Source organism: Castor canadensis, chromosome 10 (assembly GCF_047511655.1).
Source record: "Castor canadensis chromosome 10, mCasCan1.hap1v2, whole genome shotgun sequence".
Lineage (NCBI taxonomy): Eukaryota > Metazoa > Chordata > Mammalia > Rodentia > Castoridae > Castor > Castor canadensis.
The window spans coordinates 141,089,948-141,107,159 of NC_133395.1; the positions used below are offsets into that span (position 1 = coordinate 141,089,948).

Below are 17,212 nucleotides of genomic sequence, written 5' to 3' on the forward strand. Positions count from 1 at the left end.
GGACTTGAATCAAAAGAGTTTCTACTGAGACACATGGTATTTGAAGGGATTAGAGGGAAAGGAACAGACTACTTGATTTTTCTAGACCCTGGGGTTGAGATTTGTATAGCTCAATACAGCCAGCAGGTATTGTACTAGGCTGTTTCTTGTTCCTGTCCTTTCCCTTGCCTTCCCTGCCATGAGCATCCTTGGCTGTCTCTTCCTGACTCACTCCTTCCCTCCATTTACCTGTTTCACATTCACCCCACGTACCTCTGCCCTTCTGCAATTTAGGTCATTGTTTGTTTGCTTAACATTAATTGAGTTTCTTACCACTTGTTCTTAAAATAAACATTTATTTTGGGCAAAACTATTTCATTATAATATTGTCCTGTAGACGTGGACTAATATGACTATGACTATGAAGTGCAGTTCAAGAAATGGATTTTTTTCCTTCCTAGATTGGTGTCTCCATTGTGTCTGGCTCCCTATTTCCGGTTACTGAGACTTTGTGTGGCACGACAACATAATGGAAATTTGGAAGAGATTGATGGTCTCTTAGGTACAGGATGAAGTCCTCAGCTCCTTCCTTCCTTGTTATCTTATTGATAAACATAGACAAGGGCCAGACTAATACATGGTGTATGTCACAGATTAGTATAGCAATAATAATGGAATTCAAGAGACAAAGTAGTATGTACAGAATCCCATTATGTTAGTAAATCAGTTATTGTAGGTCCATGTTGCTTCCCAGTTGTTCTCCATATACTTGTTGCACAAACTTCCTAATTATATTTGTTGATTGCTGTATAATATGGAAGTATTTTTTGAGGTAATCAAAGCTTGACCCTAAAATATGAATTAAAGGGGAAAATAAGTACCTTCAGGGGTTACTGGACTTCAACTAAAGGAAGTTGGAAATACTTGTTCTTATCTCTCAGACTGTCCTATATTCCTTACTGACCTGGAACCTGGAGAGCAGCTGGAGTCCATGTCTGCTAAAGAGCGTTCATTCATGTGTTCACTCATATTTCTTACTCTCAACTGGTTTCGAGAGGTGAGCAGAAATACTGAAATGTTTCACTTATTGTTTGTAGTATTTCCCAAAAGAAAACAATTTTCTTTGTTCCCACAAGGCTCTAAAAATATTTTAGTCTCCACCAAATATTTATATTTAATATAAATATTAAGTATATTTATATTTAATATAGAAGCACATACATGCTTCTCTGTTAAATCCCACCACGCCCTGACTGTAGTTACCTCCCAGTATCACCAAATCAAAGCCTCAGAGTTTATATCATGTGGCTCGTGGTTACCTCCTCCAGGCCTTGTCACAGTTCTACTTCTGCCTGGGATGACTCCTCTCCTCCTCCGCTGTAAAAACACAGTTCCTCCTACCACAGGTGTGCACTCACTGTGAGACGTGTTGGTGGAAGTTTCCCTTTCTTTAGAATGTGTGTGTGAGACAGTAATCAGGACAGTGATAGCAACATCTTACTACTGTCTCACTGCCTTTCTCTTGCACTTTGTCTCAGAGAATGTTTGTGTACTTGAATTCATCATAGTTTTATTATAATGTGGACAGGAGTTGTCCTTGTTTATATACATACAGAATTTCAAGTACAGAGGGTTCAAAGTCATTAAAGTTTATGAGTCACTTACAGTATGACAAGTGCTGACCTAATTTTTTTATTTATACTATTTAACTCATGTAACAAGTATATCCCCACTTTATAGTTGAGGAAGTAAAATCTCAGAAACGTTAAAGACAGCCAAGGTCACACAGGTAGTACATAGCAGAATAGGACACACCAAATGTGTGCTGTCCAGATGGTCCACCTTGTTACATACCTAGTAATAAGTAGAACTGGGATTTCTTTATTGTGGCCCACGGATTTGTTTTCTCTACATCACTTTGGTGATAACATTTTTACATTATAGATTTAATTCTCAACTTTGCATCACTATAACAAAATTCCCAAGATAACTTAAAAAGATCCAGGTACCTTTAGGGGTGGGGCTTGATTATTTTTGGTCACAGTTTTGGAGGTTCTAGTCCATGATGGATTTGCCCCATTATTGCTTTGGGCCTGTGGTGAGGCTACACATAATGACAGGGAGCATGTGGCAGAACAAAACTGCTCATCTCATGGCTAGGAAGCAAAAGAGAAGAGATAAGGATCCCCTGATTCCCTTCAAGGGCATGCCCCCAATGACATGAGGGCCTCCCACAAGGTCCCACCACTCAAAGGTTCCACCATCTCCCAAAAGTACTACACTGGAGATCAAGCTTTAACACATCAGACATTGGGTGACATTTAAGGTCCAAACTATAGCACAGACTAAGTGACATCTCTCAGCTCTGAGTGAGTAATACAAATAAGGTTAGACTCTAAACATGTCTAACTATGAGAATATATTTGTACTTTGTAGGTTGTGAATGCCTTCTGCCGACAAACATCACCTGAGATGAAGGGGAAGGTGCTCACCCGGTTAAAGGACATTGTAGAACTCCAGGAAATCCTGAAAAAGTACTTGTCAGGTAAGGAATTCCTATACTGGTAACCCTATTAGGTCATTGGTGAGGAGATAAAGAACTTAGCTTTTAAGCTGGCTCAATGATAGCAGTCCCACATACCTCTGGGGGAAAGGAAACGTGTGCTGAACAATGAGCACGTCCATTTTGCTCCTATTGTTACTGCCAAGAGATTTTACTCTGAAGAAAACAGAAGCCGAATGCCTGTGGCTCACACCTGTAACCCTAGTTATTTGGGAGGCCTGATCCGTCTCCAAAATAACCAGAACAAAATGGGCTGGAGGTGTGGCTCAAGTTGTAGAGCGCCTACTTTGCAAGTGTGAATTCCTGAGTTCAAATCCCAGTCCCACCAAAAAAGAAGAAAATAAAGAAAGAAAGAAAGAAAGAAAGAAAGAAAGAAAAAACAACCATGTGCTAGTTGGTATTTGGGAGGCTGAGGTTGGAAGGATGACGGTTCAAGGCCAGCCTGGGCAAATAGTTTGTGAGATCCCATCTCAATGAAAAAAATGCTGAATGTAGTGGTACATGCCTGTCATCCCAGAGATGAATGGGAGTATGAAGTAGGATTGCAGTCTAGGCCAGCCTGGGTAAAAAGCGAGACCCTGTCTCCAAAATAACCAGAGCAAAAAAGTCTGGTGGTATGGCTCAAGTGGTCCAGCGCCTGCCTAGCTAGAGCAAAGCCCTAATTCAAACCCCAATATCACCAAAAAGATAAATAAAATTAAATAGTGGTGTACAAAACAAACTGCTGTGTTACCAAATATATTATCTTTAGATTTTAAATGTAAGTTTGTATATTTTTAGTTCCTTTTCTGATTTTTTTTTGATGATTATTTGGAATAGTTTTATATTACTGATCAAATAATACAATGTTCCTCTAGGTTCTCTATTTTGCTATGCAAAAACAATGTCAGGTGACTTAAATGTATCTTACAAACATTCACTGCTGACATTGATAATTTTAGAAAACTGTTTTTAGTCTCTTGGGTGATTGCACTCCAAGTGTAATAGTGGTATATGGTTGGTCTTCATTGAGCTTTGCTCTCTGTTTCAGTCACCCCAGACTTTGTTCCTCCTCTTGCAAACTTTGATTTGGAAACTTTAGATGTGATACCTCATAGCAGTTCTGCCACGTCAAAAAACAGAAAAAAAGGAAAGATTGGTGAGTATGCGCTTTTCTCTTTATCACTATCTGAGCCACATTGAATTAACCTAAAAAGTTGCATATATCAAGGCATCAGTAATCAGAAAGATTGTGTGATTGAACCCTTTCTTTAGTGGACTAATAAATGTTCTATAATTTAGGCTTTACAATTATCTCTTCTACATCTAGGTACTGTTCGAAAGGTTATTTCCTGAGGGCAATGATACTTAACAAAACATGATTATTAATCAGTTGAGTCATTTTTCTCTTTTTGCAATAGAAGGAGGAAGAAAACAAAAAGCAGATGGCAGCAAAGCATCCTCCCCTGACACACTTTCAAAGGAGGATAACACAGAATGTGACACTGTGCCATCTGGTAGAAGCCAGCTAGACAAGGTATTGGAGTACTGAGTGTGTGGCAAAGGTGTGTGACATCCCAGTGAGAGCTACAGAGGACTTATTCCCTGTGTTTTATGAAGAAAAAAATTAGGGAATAGAGAGGAAAATGAAGTCTCCTAGGTCTTGGAGTATCTCTCTAATAGAAAAGTTCAAATTAGATGCTTAGGTCTTGTCCCTGCTGCACACTGTTAGCTGTTTTTCTTATTATTTCCTTTTTTTTTTTGGTAGTACAGAGGATTGGACCTAGGACTTTACATATGCTAGGCAAGTGCTCTACCACTTGAGCTACCCCCTCAGCTTTTTTGTTTTTATTTTGTTTTTGAGATAGGGTCTCACTGACTTTGCCAGGGCTGGCCTTGAACTCACAGTCTTCTACCTCTTCTCACAAGTAGCTGGAATTGGAGTTGCAGATGTGTACCACCACACCCGGCTACTAAATCATTTTCTTGTGTGTTTTACTTCCTTTGTTTTATACCCCATTAGTATTTTAAATTCTTTTCTTGTAGCAGTTATCAAATTCTGCTTAGAAAATACTTTTTGTGCTGAGTACTATGCTCATACCTGGAATCCTAGCCACTTAGGAGGCTGAGATCAGAAGGATTGAGGTTTGAGGCCAGCCCAGGCAAATAGTTCGTGAGACCCCATCTCCAAACTCACCAGACCAAAATGGACTGGAGGTGTGATTCCTGCTTCGCAAGCATGTGAAGCCCTTAGTTCAAACCTACCAAAAATAAAAATGTTTTCTTTAAAAAAATTTTTTTTGAGACAAGGTTTATATAGCCAAGATATCCTCTTGTCATCAGGAGCTTCCTGAGTAATAGGATTATATGAGTAAAGTACCATGTTTTTTAAGCAGTCCTGGGATTGAACCCAGGCCCTTGCCCATGTTAGACAAGAGCTCTAGCACTTGGGCTAAGCCTCCAGTCCTTTTGTTTTTGCATTTTTTTTTTTTTTGGAGATAGAGTCTTACTAACTTTTCCTGGGCTGGCCTGGAAATTGTAATCCTCCTGCCTGTTCTTCCCAAGTAGCTGGGATTACAGGTATGTATCACCATGCTTGACTTACTTTTATATTTACTTCTTTTAGCCTTTTTCCCCTTCTGAACCCAAATTATCAACTTTAGTGAACTGAGATAACCTAAAATGCTTGTAAAGTCTGTGCTCCTTGATTCGTAGTGGTCCCCTCTTCCTGTAACTTTGTACCACCATTCACAGAATAGACTGCTTCCTGGGTTTGTGAAACTGCCTGGATTATACAGATCCCCAATATTTCTGTTTTCCAGCTACCATTTTTTGCTTAACTTATTATGTATAACTCCTCTAATCTCCCTAAAAACCCAAGATTGGTATTAATATGTACATTTACTATGTTAGGAAACTAAGACACAGAGAAGGAAAGTGACATACTTGCTCAAGGACACACAGTTAATAAGTGTTAAAGTGGGATTTAAAGATAGATCATCCTCTCCCAGAGCTCATAGTTTTCTATATCATACCATAATGCATTGGTTTACCTAATAGTTCAGCCCTAAGTAGAAGCTAGCCAAAGGTGATGGTGTTTACTTACATCCCCATGTCCAACCAAGTGCTGTGCTTGGGAAAATTTAGGGACTTTGGGGAAAGGAATGTGTTGATGCAATGAAAGTAATTTTTTGCATAACCGTCAGAGTTTTCATTAAAAGTTACATTAATATAGAAGACTTGACTTATTTGTTCTTTTGGTTGCTTCTGCTTTCCCACCAGGAGTTCCCAGGGAAGGAAGGAAAGACAACGGTGTCACTGTGGAATTACCATGCTTTTTTCCGAGAGCTGGACATTGATGTCTTCTCTATTCTTCATTGTGGACTTGTGACCAAGTTCATCTTAGATACTGAAATGCACACTGAAGTAAGTGACTGATTGGATCTCAGAACTTAATCTTCCAGAAAGCTCCTCTGATCCATTCTTATTTCAAAAGAAATAAAACCTCTAGGACCCTGAAATGTTAGAGGGCTGGGGTGCAGTTCAGTGATTAGAATACTTGCTTAGCATGTATGAGGCCCTGCCTGAGTGAGAGAAAGATGAGGAAGAAAGGAAGAGCAGGGGGTGGATGGTTAGACTCTGACTTCAGAGGCCTTAGTCTGTGAGAGTAATGATGCATAGCTATCTTCATCATTCGGATGTTTTAATTTGTAAATTTTTAACGGTGTGTTAGACATTGTGAGATGCAGTGCTAATGATGTAATCCTTACCTTCAGATTACTAGTAGCAAGCTACTTAGTGTACTTTTATGGCAGAGTGCTGTTCTGGCTCATAGCCATCAGTGCTATTTTTGCTTTTTCAGAACATTTGTTCAGCATCCAACAGATGCTTTCAGAGGACTTTTTTGCATTTGCCACTAATACAGACACTGGCACTGCAGTCGTACATACAGGATGATGTTTGCCTAGAGTGTAATAGGACACAGGAAGTAGAGGTACCTAGCAATACCTGCTGTATCCATGGTCTTTGCTGTATTAATGGTCTGAACTGAATACCAGTAAAACTCCAGGGAGAAAATAGTATTTCTTATGAAGTTGAGAGTAGAGGACATTTTCACAGAGGAAGTAACTTTTGGTTTTATGAGGCAGAGTCTTACAACATAGCCCAGGCTGGTCTTGAACTCAAAATCCTCCTACCTCAGCCTCCCAAGTTCTGGGACTACAAATGTGTGCCATCATGCCTGCTAAAAGATAAATTTTGATAAGGGATTTTACTGGACAGTAGAATTCCACCGGACTAAAAAAATTAAAATAGCATGGGTTTTTACCTAAGAGTTACAGGAGCATAGGCACCTTGAGAATAGAGTCAAGATACATATATATTTAAATCTTTCTGTCAGCTTGCCTATGGGAGAGTCTCCATAAATGTGTGTTGAGTGACCAGTTTAAAATGAGACTATTTCACCCTTTGTACTTCTGTAATATACTTACTGAAAGATCCTCTCTATAGTTAATAGTAGTAAAACATTAGGGGAAAGAAAGTCTGAAAGGTATAATTACCTTCAATTAGTCACTTTTGTTCTATTTATTCATTTATTTACTTTTATTTATTGGCAGTAGTGGGGTTTGGATTCAGGGGCTTGTGCTTGCGAGGCAGTGACTACCACTTAAGCCATGCTCGCAGCCCTTTTTTGCTTTAGGCATTTTTCAGGTAGGGTCTGACATTTTTGCCTTCAATTCTCCTACCTACGGCCTCAGTCACAGGTGCATGCCACCAAGCCTAAATTATTATTGAGATGGTGTCTTGTCTTGCTTTTTGCCTTGGCTGGCCTGGAACCTCCTTACTCCTGATTTCTGCCTCCTGACTAGGTAGAGTTATAGGCATGAGTCACTGAGCCTAGCCAAATTAGTCACTTTTTATCATTGAATATTTAGGAAGTATATCTTGGTTCCCAAGTGGGAAGATACACAGAATTTATTTCTAGAGAAAAAATGTGTCTTCTAAACTATACTGGCTTGGATTCCTATTTTTATAATTTGTTTTATTTTCAAATGTATTGTATTTTGACTTTTGTTTCTGGTGATTGAACTAAGGGCCTTGTGCATGCTAGGCAAGCACTCTATTACTTGAACTATGCCCCTAAGCCCTTTTGTCCTTATTTTGTTTTTGAGACAGAATCTCACTACTTTTTTGCCTGAGCTGGCTTTAAACTTGTCATCCTCCTTGTCATCTACCTCCTGAAGCTGAATTATAGGAATGTGCCACCACACCTGGCTTACTTTCACTTTCTGATAAGTTGATAGAACACAATAGCCATTTTTTATATGAGGGGAGAATGTTTCCCTTTTTTTAATCAGAAGCCAGATTCTTTACTCATTGGGAAGAATGAACGTGAAATATACCAAAAATACAATGAGTATGACATACTTGGAATGATTTCCTCTTTTCTTCCATACGACAGGCTACAGAAGTTATGCAACTTGGACCCCCTGAGCTGCTTTTCTTGCTGGAAGATCTCTCCCAGAAGTTAGAGAATATGCTGACAACCTCTTTCCCCAAGAGAATCCCCTTCCTCAAGGTGAGTAGAAATAGAAGCATAAGACACAGGCTTAGTGGATTTCGAAACAAGCAGGTCTTAGTGGTGAATAAGTTGTCACTTTCTCTGGCATTGTGCTTGGATCACTGGGTAACATAGTGGCAGCTCTATTGCTAGACTAAACTCACTTTGCCTTAAAAAATAACTCTGTGGCTGGGTGCCAATGGCTTATGCCTGTAATCCTAGTTACTTGGAAGGCTGAGATCCAGAAGATTATGGTTTAAGGCTAGCCCAGGCAAATAGTTCACAAGACTCTATCTCTAAAACAACAAGAGCAGGCTGGCAGAGTGGCTCAAGCAGTAAAATAACAAGAGCAAAATGGACTAGAGGTGTGGCTCAAGCGATAGAGTGCCTGATTTGCCAGTGCAAAGCCCTGAGTTCAAATCTCAGTCTTACTAAAAAAAAAAATTCTGGGGCTAGGGTGTAGCTTGGTGATATGAGTTTTTGCCTAGCCTGCACCAGGCCCCAGGTTTGATCACCAGCACCACAAAAACCAAACAACAGCAATTTAAAAAAACTGAAATGAAACCTCTAAGAGAAAAAAAAAAAACGCCCAAAACAAGAAATTTATTTCTGAATGCCCTGAACATTCCTAAATCTGAATCTTGATCTTTGTTCAGGGCTTTTTTTTTTTTTCTTTTTTTTGTGGTGCTTAAGATGAACCGCAAGGCCTTATGAATGCTAGACAAGTGTTATACCATTAAGTTATACCACCCTGCCCTCAGGTTTTGGTTTTTATAGCCTCCCAAACTAAGCCTGTACCTAAGCCTCAGTTGGCTGCATCGAGAGGCCAGAATCTCAGATGTGTATACAAGGTATGAACATGTACCTAGCATATGGGAAAGCAGTTGCATGGTGGAAACAGTAAACTGAAAGTCTTGGGTATCAATTTTCAAATGTTAGTATATCTAGTTACTTGATTCATTCTTCTTTGTATTATTTGCTCGACATTCCTGTTAGCTTAAATGATGCCTAATGTTTGTGTGAACAGTAGTTATGATGGGCCAATACTTGTTTGTTTTTGTTTTGTTTTGTTTTTGGTACTGGGGTTTGAACTCAGGCCTCACACATGCTAGGCAGATGCTCTACCACTTGAGCCATGCCCCCAGCCTGGGCCAATACACTGTTCTTACTCTACAAAAGCCATTCTATTGGTTATTTAGAAATGGAGCAAGATTATCTGTCCCTTTATCAAAATGTATTCTTAGGCAAGCAACTAATTTCTCCTGTCTACTCCTACCTGGGACCACAAGTTTGACTGAATTCTTTAACAAACTCTTAATTTCAGAGAATCTGTCTAACAGTTTCTTCCCCCATAATTCTCAATTTATTTTAGAATAAAGGAAGCCGGAATATTGGATTTTCACATCTCCATCAGAAATCCGCTCAAGAAATTGTTCATTGTGTTGTTCAACTGCTGGCTCCAATGTGTAACCATCTGGAGAACATTCACAACTATTTTCAGGTCAGAAGACTATTTTGTCATTATAGAGACTTAGAAATCTCTAAGTGAATACAAGCATTCATTTTTGGCTAAGAACAACTGATAGATGCTGGAGCATCTATCCTAAAATCCTTTTCCTTTTTAGTCTTTAGTTGCTGAGAATCATGGTGTGGTTGACAGGCCAGAAGTGAAAGATCAGGAGTACCACATAATGTCTTCCTGTTATCAGAGGGTGCTGCAGATTTTCCATGGGCTTTTTGCTTGGTGAGTATATATGAGAAGTATGATAGCAGGGAGAAACGAGTGTGTACTTGCTTTTACTTGGTTATTGGGCACTAGGATATAGAAGAGAAGGAAAGGCCCCAAACCTTATGCAACCATGGTGCTTTATTCTTTTTCATTTGATCTTACACCCTGAGTCTTATGGAGCCACTATTTGACAAACTTGATGATTTGCTGATGAACTAAACAATAACAAATCTGGCCATCTTATGCTTTCTCGTTTTTTTGTAGCAAGCAGTCTTTAATAACTGGAGAAACAGCATAGCAGCACTCACCTGTAGTCCCAGCTACTTAGGAAGCTGAGGCAGGAGAATTGTGTAAGCTCATGTGGTCAAGACCAGCCTCAGTAATATAGTGAGACCCTTTCTCAAAAAATAAAATAAAAAATAACCAAGGAGGCTGTTACTTGAGGAATTGTTTCTAGGGCTGGAGGCATGGCTCAAGTGGTAAACGCTAGTACTGCCAGAAATAGAGAGGGAGACGGAAGAGGGGTGGGGGGGAAGAGAAGAGAGAGAGAGAGGAGGGAGACTCAAAAGGAAGACAAATTGTTTTAAACAAGTTGTAAGTACATCTCATATTAAATGGTAAGAGCTGAACACAGTGTATGCTTGGGTATTTCAGGGCACCATGGAAGCAGTGAGACTTGATCAGGCATTTCAAGGGTAGATGGACTTTAAGGAACTCAAGGAAAGAGTTGGAAGGCACAGCATGGGCAAAAGTAGAAATAAGGGAATTATGTCCCTTAAATACTTCTGCTCCTCAGAGGTAGGCCCTGTCCCATCTGTCCTCTTGGACAGATTTTCTGGGCAACTTTATCCAAGCTTAAATTTATGCTTAATTTTTTCTTCTGAGCTATAGGCATTTATATCCAACTGCCTACTCAACACCCCCTTGAATGTGTCATCAGCACCTCAGACTCATCATCTAAAACAGAATGTACCATAACTTTCCCTCAGCTTTGCCTGGCTTAGTAAATGGCATCGTCAGTTATCTGAGCCAAAAGACAGGAGTTATCTCTTATTCCCTCCCTTTATTCTCCACCTTTCTCTCCCACTTGAATCTTCAAACTCTGGTGGTTTTTTTTCCTTCTACATAACATCTAGGTAGCCATCTGTGCACACTGCCCCCTCACCCTCCGACAGCTTTCAGACTCCTGTCATCTCTCATGTGCGCTAGATTAGTTTCACAGTTGGACCATCTGCTTCTAGTTGTTCTGCCTTGGTCCATTCTTCACACAAGAGTCACAGTGATCTTCCCATCACAAACCCAGGGTCTGATCTTGTCCCAGTTTTGGTCTCTATTGCTGTTAGAGTTTTCTTGAGTGCAAACTCTTTGGCTAGCTTTTCAGGTTTCCTGTCTGACTCCTGATGTTTCAGCCATTGTCTTCCCCTCTCCCTCCAAACATACTGAGTTCATTTTGGGACTCGACATACCTTTCATCTGAAAGGTTTCACACTTCCTTCTACCAGGGTCACCACACTTCATCTAATCCCTTGAGATATGAACTTAAACTTCACTTCTTCAGAGTCATCTTTTCTGACACATTAATTCTCTTGCAATAGAACTTATCACATTTTATGGGCTGGTGAAGTGGCTCAAGTACTAAAGCAGCTGAGCACCTACCTAGCAAGAATGAGGCCCTGAGTTAAAGCCCTGGTACCTTGAAAAAACACTTAGCATATCTTATTATTACTTGTTTTTACCTGTCTTCCCTGCTGGACTATAAAGTACATGAAGGCAAATATCAGTCATTTTTGTAGGCTTTACACTTATTTTTTATTTTGAATTTTTTTTTCTATTGTGGTATCTGGCACCAGTTTTTTTTTTATTATTATTCATATGTGCATACAATGTTTGGATCATTTCTCCCTCCTCCCCCCACCCCCTCCCTTACTACCCACCTCACTCCCTCCCTCTCCCCCGACCCCCTCAATACCCGGCAGAAACTATTTTGCCTTTATCTCTAATTTTGTTGAAGAGAGAGTATAAGCAATAATAGGAAGGAACAAGGGTTTTTGCTAGTTGAGATAAGGATAGCTATACAGGGAGTTGACTCACATTGATTTCCTGTGCATGTGTGTTACCTTCTAGGTTAATTCTTCTTGATCTAACCTTTTCTCTAGTTCCTAGTCCCCTTCTCCTATTGGCTTCAGTTGCTTTTAAGGTATCTGCTTTAGTTTCTCTGCGTTGAGGGCAACAAATGCTATCTAGTTTTTTAGGTGTCTTACCTATCCTCATATCTCCCTTGTGTGCTCTCGCTTTTATCTTGTGATCAAAGTCCAATCACCTTGTTGTGTTTGCCCTTGATCTAATGTCCACATGAGGGAGAACATAACGATTTTTGGTCTTTTGGGCCAGGCTAACCTCACTCAGAATGATGTTCTCCAATTCCATCCATTTACCAGCGAATGATAACATTTCATTCTTCTTCATGGCTTCATAAAATTCCATTGTGTATAGATACTACATTTTCTTGATCCATTTGTCAGAAGTGGGGCATCTTGGCTGTTTCCATAACTTGGCTATTGTGAATAGTGCTGCAATAAATATGGGTGGGCAGGTGGCACCAATTTTTTTAATAGATTTTTTGATCATCCTCTAGAAAGAAAACATTCTAGAGTAACATTAAAAACATCTCTGATAAAGCAGCTGCTAGTACATATCATAAAGCAGATGTGAGATATTTTACATTCACAGAGGTATGATATAGGACTGTCCTACACATCTTTAGTACTAATACCAATGCCTGACAAAAGATGTGAACAGACTCTTCATTGAGTAGATTTGTAGATGGCAGATAAACATATGAAAGGTTGTTCATTAGTATTATTAAGTAAATGGAAATTAAAAGCACAATGATCTAGTAAGCCCCCCCCAGCACAATAATAATAAAAAAAAGAAAAAATAACAACAACAACAAAAAAAACCCAATCAGTGAGCTAGTAAGCACACCCACTAACATAGGTATGTGAAAAAGGCTAACCCTGCCAAGTGTTGGAGAGAATGTGAAGTAACTGGTCCACTCACATGCTGCTGGTGGGACTGTAAAATGGAACAACCACTTTGGAAAACAGTTTGGAAGTTTCTTAAAAAGTTAGACATATACTTAGCATATGACCTATTCCACTGGTTGGGGTATTTACCCAAGGGAAATGGGAATGTTTATAGCAGCTTAATTTGTACTCCTCCAAAGTGGAAACAACCCAGACATCCATCAGTGGGTAAATATGTAAACAATGTGCTATGTCTACATGGTGAAATACTACATGTAGCAACATGGATAAAAAAGAATTATGCAAGACTACAGGGTTCATAGTATTTGATCCCAGTTTTATAAAATTCTAAGAAAAGCACATAATCATGTAGTGATGGAAAACAGATCAGTGGCGCCTGATGGGTGGTGGGTTAGGAGGCAGAATGGATACAAATGAGCATAAGGAAACTTTGTAGGGGTAATGAATATGTTCACTATCTTCATTCTGTGATGGTTTCTTGGGCCTACAAGTGAAACCTGATCTAATTTAACATTTTAAATACACAATTTATTGTACATCAAGTATACCTCAAGACTGGAGGGTGCAGCTGACACATTGTAGGCCCTGCAAATATTTTTGTTGAGGCAGGCATGGTGGTACCTGCCTATATTCCCAGAAAATTCGAGGCTGAGGAAGGAAGATCGTGATTTTGAAGCCAGCCTGGGCTACATAGCAAGACCCTGACTCAAAACACAAAATAAATGAGAAATAAAAAGAATACATTTGTTGTAGGCTGGAGGCTTGACTCACGTGGTAGGAGAACTTGCCTAGCAAGTACTAGGCCATGAGTTCAAAATCTTAGTACTGTCCCATCTCCCCCCTCCCCCAAAAATATAGTGCCAGAGGTATGGCTCAAAAGTCCCGAGTTCAAACCCCAGAACTACAAAAAAAAAAAAAAAAAAAAACAGGTGTCGGTGGTTCACACCTGTAATCCTAGCTACTCAGGAGGCAGAAATCAGGAGGATCAAGGTTCAGTAGTTTGAGAGACCCTATCTCAAAAATACTCAACACAAAAAAAGAACTGGCGGAGTGGGTCAAGTGGTAGCACCTGCCTAGCAAGTATGAGGCCCTGAGTTCAAACTCTACTACTGCCACCTCCCCCCAACCAAAAAAAAGAAATCTGTTGAAAAGAATGGCAACTACTATTGGTGTAAGGAAAACATATCTGGAGGAAAAGATCTAGGAGTCATATTTTGGTGGGTCTTGAAGGTTAGGCAGAAGAATTTAAATGTTAAGAGAAGCAATTTTGAAGGATTTTGTTTGTATTTATCACAGCAATGATAGAATGAAGGCTGTGTTTTAAGAAGATCTTTTGGACAGGAATGTATGAGACAGAAAGGGATACACACAAACAAAAAAAGGTCAAAAGGAATTGCCATGAACTACACATATGATGATGAGGGCATGGCTTTGAGTGGTAGTCTAGACTTGAGAAGGATGGGGCAAGGAAGGACAGAACTGTTAAGACTTAACCTATTAATAAAGGGATACTTTATTCAGCATCTGTTGTGACCTGAACATTGATTTGGCAATTTGGCAAAATTACTTCTGCTTTTGGAGAAGACTCAAACTTATCTCTGAAATGTAGGGAATGAGTTCTTTTTCCCTTGAAAATAAACTTGTGAGCACTATTAGCTCTTTAAGGAGAGACTAATAGGGCACACTTCAACTTCTAATCTGATACTTAGAACTTTCAGTTCTTTTTTTTTTTTTTTTTTCCCCTCAAACTCTGTTCACTTGTTCCTGGTACAGCCTGGAGGCCAGGATCCTCAAATGCTGCCCAAGTAATTTTCCTGAAATTAAGCTAAACCATCTTTGACTTTGCTTTAGGAGTGGATTTTTTCACCTTGGAAATCATAATTTCCTATATCCAGCCCTTGAGGTCCTTGCCAGTCGAATGAAGCAGATAGAACACGAACAGCCCTTGGAGGAACTGGTCAGGTAGGTCATACTGTGTATCTGAGAGTGTTTCTAAGAAACTCCTAAGGCTGTATTGGTGCTATTTCTTTGAAAAATATTGTATGTCCATAGTTATGAAGGAAATTAATATTTGCAGTTTTATCTGAGTTTTTTCACCTATATATTCTGATAAATTTTAAAACATTAAAAAATCATGTTAAATATTCAAGCATACATCAGCCTGTAAGTTTTATATTTTCAGGTAATTATGTTAAAAATATTAACATTTTAGTTAACACCTTTTTTTTTTTTTTTGGAGGGGTCTCACTATGTAGTGTCAGCTGAACTCGAACTCTCAATCCTCCTATCTCAGCCTTTTGAATATGTTGATTACAGTTGTGAACATCAATCCTGGCTCTTAGTCAACTCTTGATCATCCAGGGACCCACTCTGTCTTCCAGCAAAGCTGGATATGTAGGTAGCAGCTAATTATCACTGATTACCAGTCCCTTTCACCAGTCTTAGAGGAAGACCATATATGGTGAGGGGTAGGCAGTGGGAAAAGAAGGTAAGGAAACAATATGTAAGGGCTAGCCAAGTGGCTCAAGTGGTAGAGCGCCTGCCTAGCAAGGGTAAACCCTGAGTTCAAACCCCAGTGCCATAACCAAAAAAAAAAAAAAAAAGAAAAAAAAAGCAGTGTAAGGGGCAAGGCTCCCAGTCTCAGTCTCTTATCTAGCTTTAACCAGCATGACTTGGTCTTTCTCTTACTTCTCTATAGCTTAGGACATCTTGGGTAGCAATCACTGCTTGCAATCCTTGCCTGTAGAATATGACCTTATTTCATTTTAAATAGACTACTTCAGCCAGGTGTGGTGGTGTACCCCTATTATCCCAGCTACTTGGGAAGCTAAAGCAGAAGGATCACAGTTTGTGACCAACCTGGGCAACATAGCAAGACTCTTAACTCAAAAAGAGGAAAGCTGGGCACCAGTGGCTCCCACCTGTAATCCTAGCTACTCAGGAGGCAAAGATCAGGAGGATCATGGTTTGAAGCCAGCCTGGGCAAATAGTTCTTGAGCTATATCTTAAAAATACTCAACATAAAACAGGTTTAGTGGAGTGACTCATGTGGTAGAGTATCTGCCTACCAAGCATGATGCCCTGAGTTCAAGCTCCAGTGCCATCAAAAACAAAACAAAAAAATAAACATAAGACTTATTTTGTTTGAGTTCCTTCTTACTAGTCAATCAGGAGTTGGCTTCTGGGTTTTTGGTTTTGTTTTTTTTTTTTTTTGGGTGGAGGTGGTTAGTTGTTTGTCTTTGTGGTACTGGGACTTGACACAGAGCCTCACTTATGGTAGTTTAGTGCTCTACCACAGAGCTATACTCCCAGCAAAATTATATAGAGCATCAGCTGTGTGTCAGAGAAGGGTTTTTTGTCCTTTGGTGCTAGGGATGGAACCCAGGGCCTTGTGAATGCTGGGCAAGCACTCAACCACTGAGTTATAATCCCCAGCCCTCTAGTTTTATTTTAATGGTAGTTTTGGACCAATTATAACTCTCCATCTCCCATTATTCATTATTTCACTGGATCAAAAACTGACTGTTTGCAAAATGTTCCTTAAAAACAAGTAAGCTTTCTGTCTTATAATTTCCTTCCACATTGTGTTCCCTAAGGCTTTAAAGAGCAAATAACTGATCCAGGATTGCACATACTTGCATGGCACTTGGGTTTCTTGGAGTACATGACCCATCAAAGCCAGCATTCCATATGTGGGTCTCTCTTCTGCTCTGACTTTCTCCATACAAAGTTAGTGTTTTCTATCAAGATGCTCAAAAGACAGTTGGTACTAAAGTACCTGAAAGTGAGAAGAATTCTGATTATGTCATCAAACACTTAAAGGTCACTAGGTAACTCATGTGGATTTAAACCTGTCTTTAGTACATATGATGCTATTTTGGTTTTTTCTTGTTTCCTTACAGCCAGAGCTTCAATTACTTGCAAAATTTCCATTACAATATTCCCAGTTTCCAGTGTGGTCTTTATCTCCTCAGAATTTTGATGGCCCTTTTAGAGAAATCTATAGCTCCTACTCAGAAGAAAGAAAAAATTGGTAATTGGCCCAGATTCTCTTTTTTTCTTTTGTCATGAATAGGATTAATATCTCGTGCTTGTAAACTTGGGGCTTCCCAGAATTTTGTATTTCTTGTACATGTAAAGCCCCACATAACCTTGGAAATGCCTTCTTTCTGCACCAGGAGGGCTATAATCCCAGAAGGAGCTCTGGCATGCTTTGGTGACATTTGTTAGGTCAACTGGACAAATTATTTCTTTTTTTTTTGGTATGGGGAGATTGAACTCAGGACTTCATGAATGCTAAGCATGTGTTCTACCACCAAGTTACACCCCAAACCCTAGATGATTTTCCATTTTGC

At 39.5% G+C, this 17,212-nt stretch overlaps 1 protein-coding gene across 7 annotated transcripts in view; it reads left to right on the forward strand.

Moving 5' to 3' along the window:
• Fancd2 (FA complementation group D2) overlaps window positions 1–17,212 on the forward strand; it is a 65,468-nt gene that overhangs the window by 34,102 nt on the left and 14,154 nt on the right. For 6 of the 7 annotated variants that reach the window (XM_074044399.1, XM_074044398.1, XM_074044400.1 and 3 more), the window contains 11 exons: window positions 441–541; window positions 921–1,036; window positions 2,416–2,524; window positions 3,573–3,680; window positions 3,943–4,058; window positions 5,804–5,947; window positions 7,983–8,099; window positions 9,454–9,582; window positions 9,707–9,825; window positions 14,709–14,819; window positions 16,760–16,890. In XM_074044399.1, coding sequence (XP_073900500.1) covers window positions 441–541; window positions 921–1,036; window positions 2,416–2,524; window positions 3,573–3,680; window positions 3,943–4,058; window positions 5,804–5,947; window positions 7,983–8,099; window positions 9,454–9,582; window positions 9,707–9,825; window positions 14,709–14,819; window positions 16,760–16,890 — 1,301 coding nt within the window. The remainder of the gene's footprint in view (window positions 1–440; window positions 542–920; window positions 1,037–2,415; window positions 2,525–3,572; window positions 3,681–3,942; window positions 4,059–5,803; window positions 5,948–7,982; window positions 8,100–9,453; window positions 9,583–9,706; window positions 9,826–14,708; window positions 14,820–16,759; window positions 16,891–17,212) is intronic. The other variant, XM_074044404.1, reaches the window with a different exon arrangement.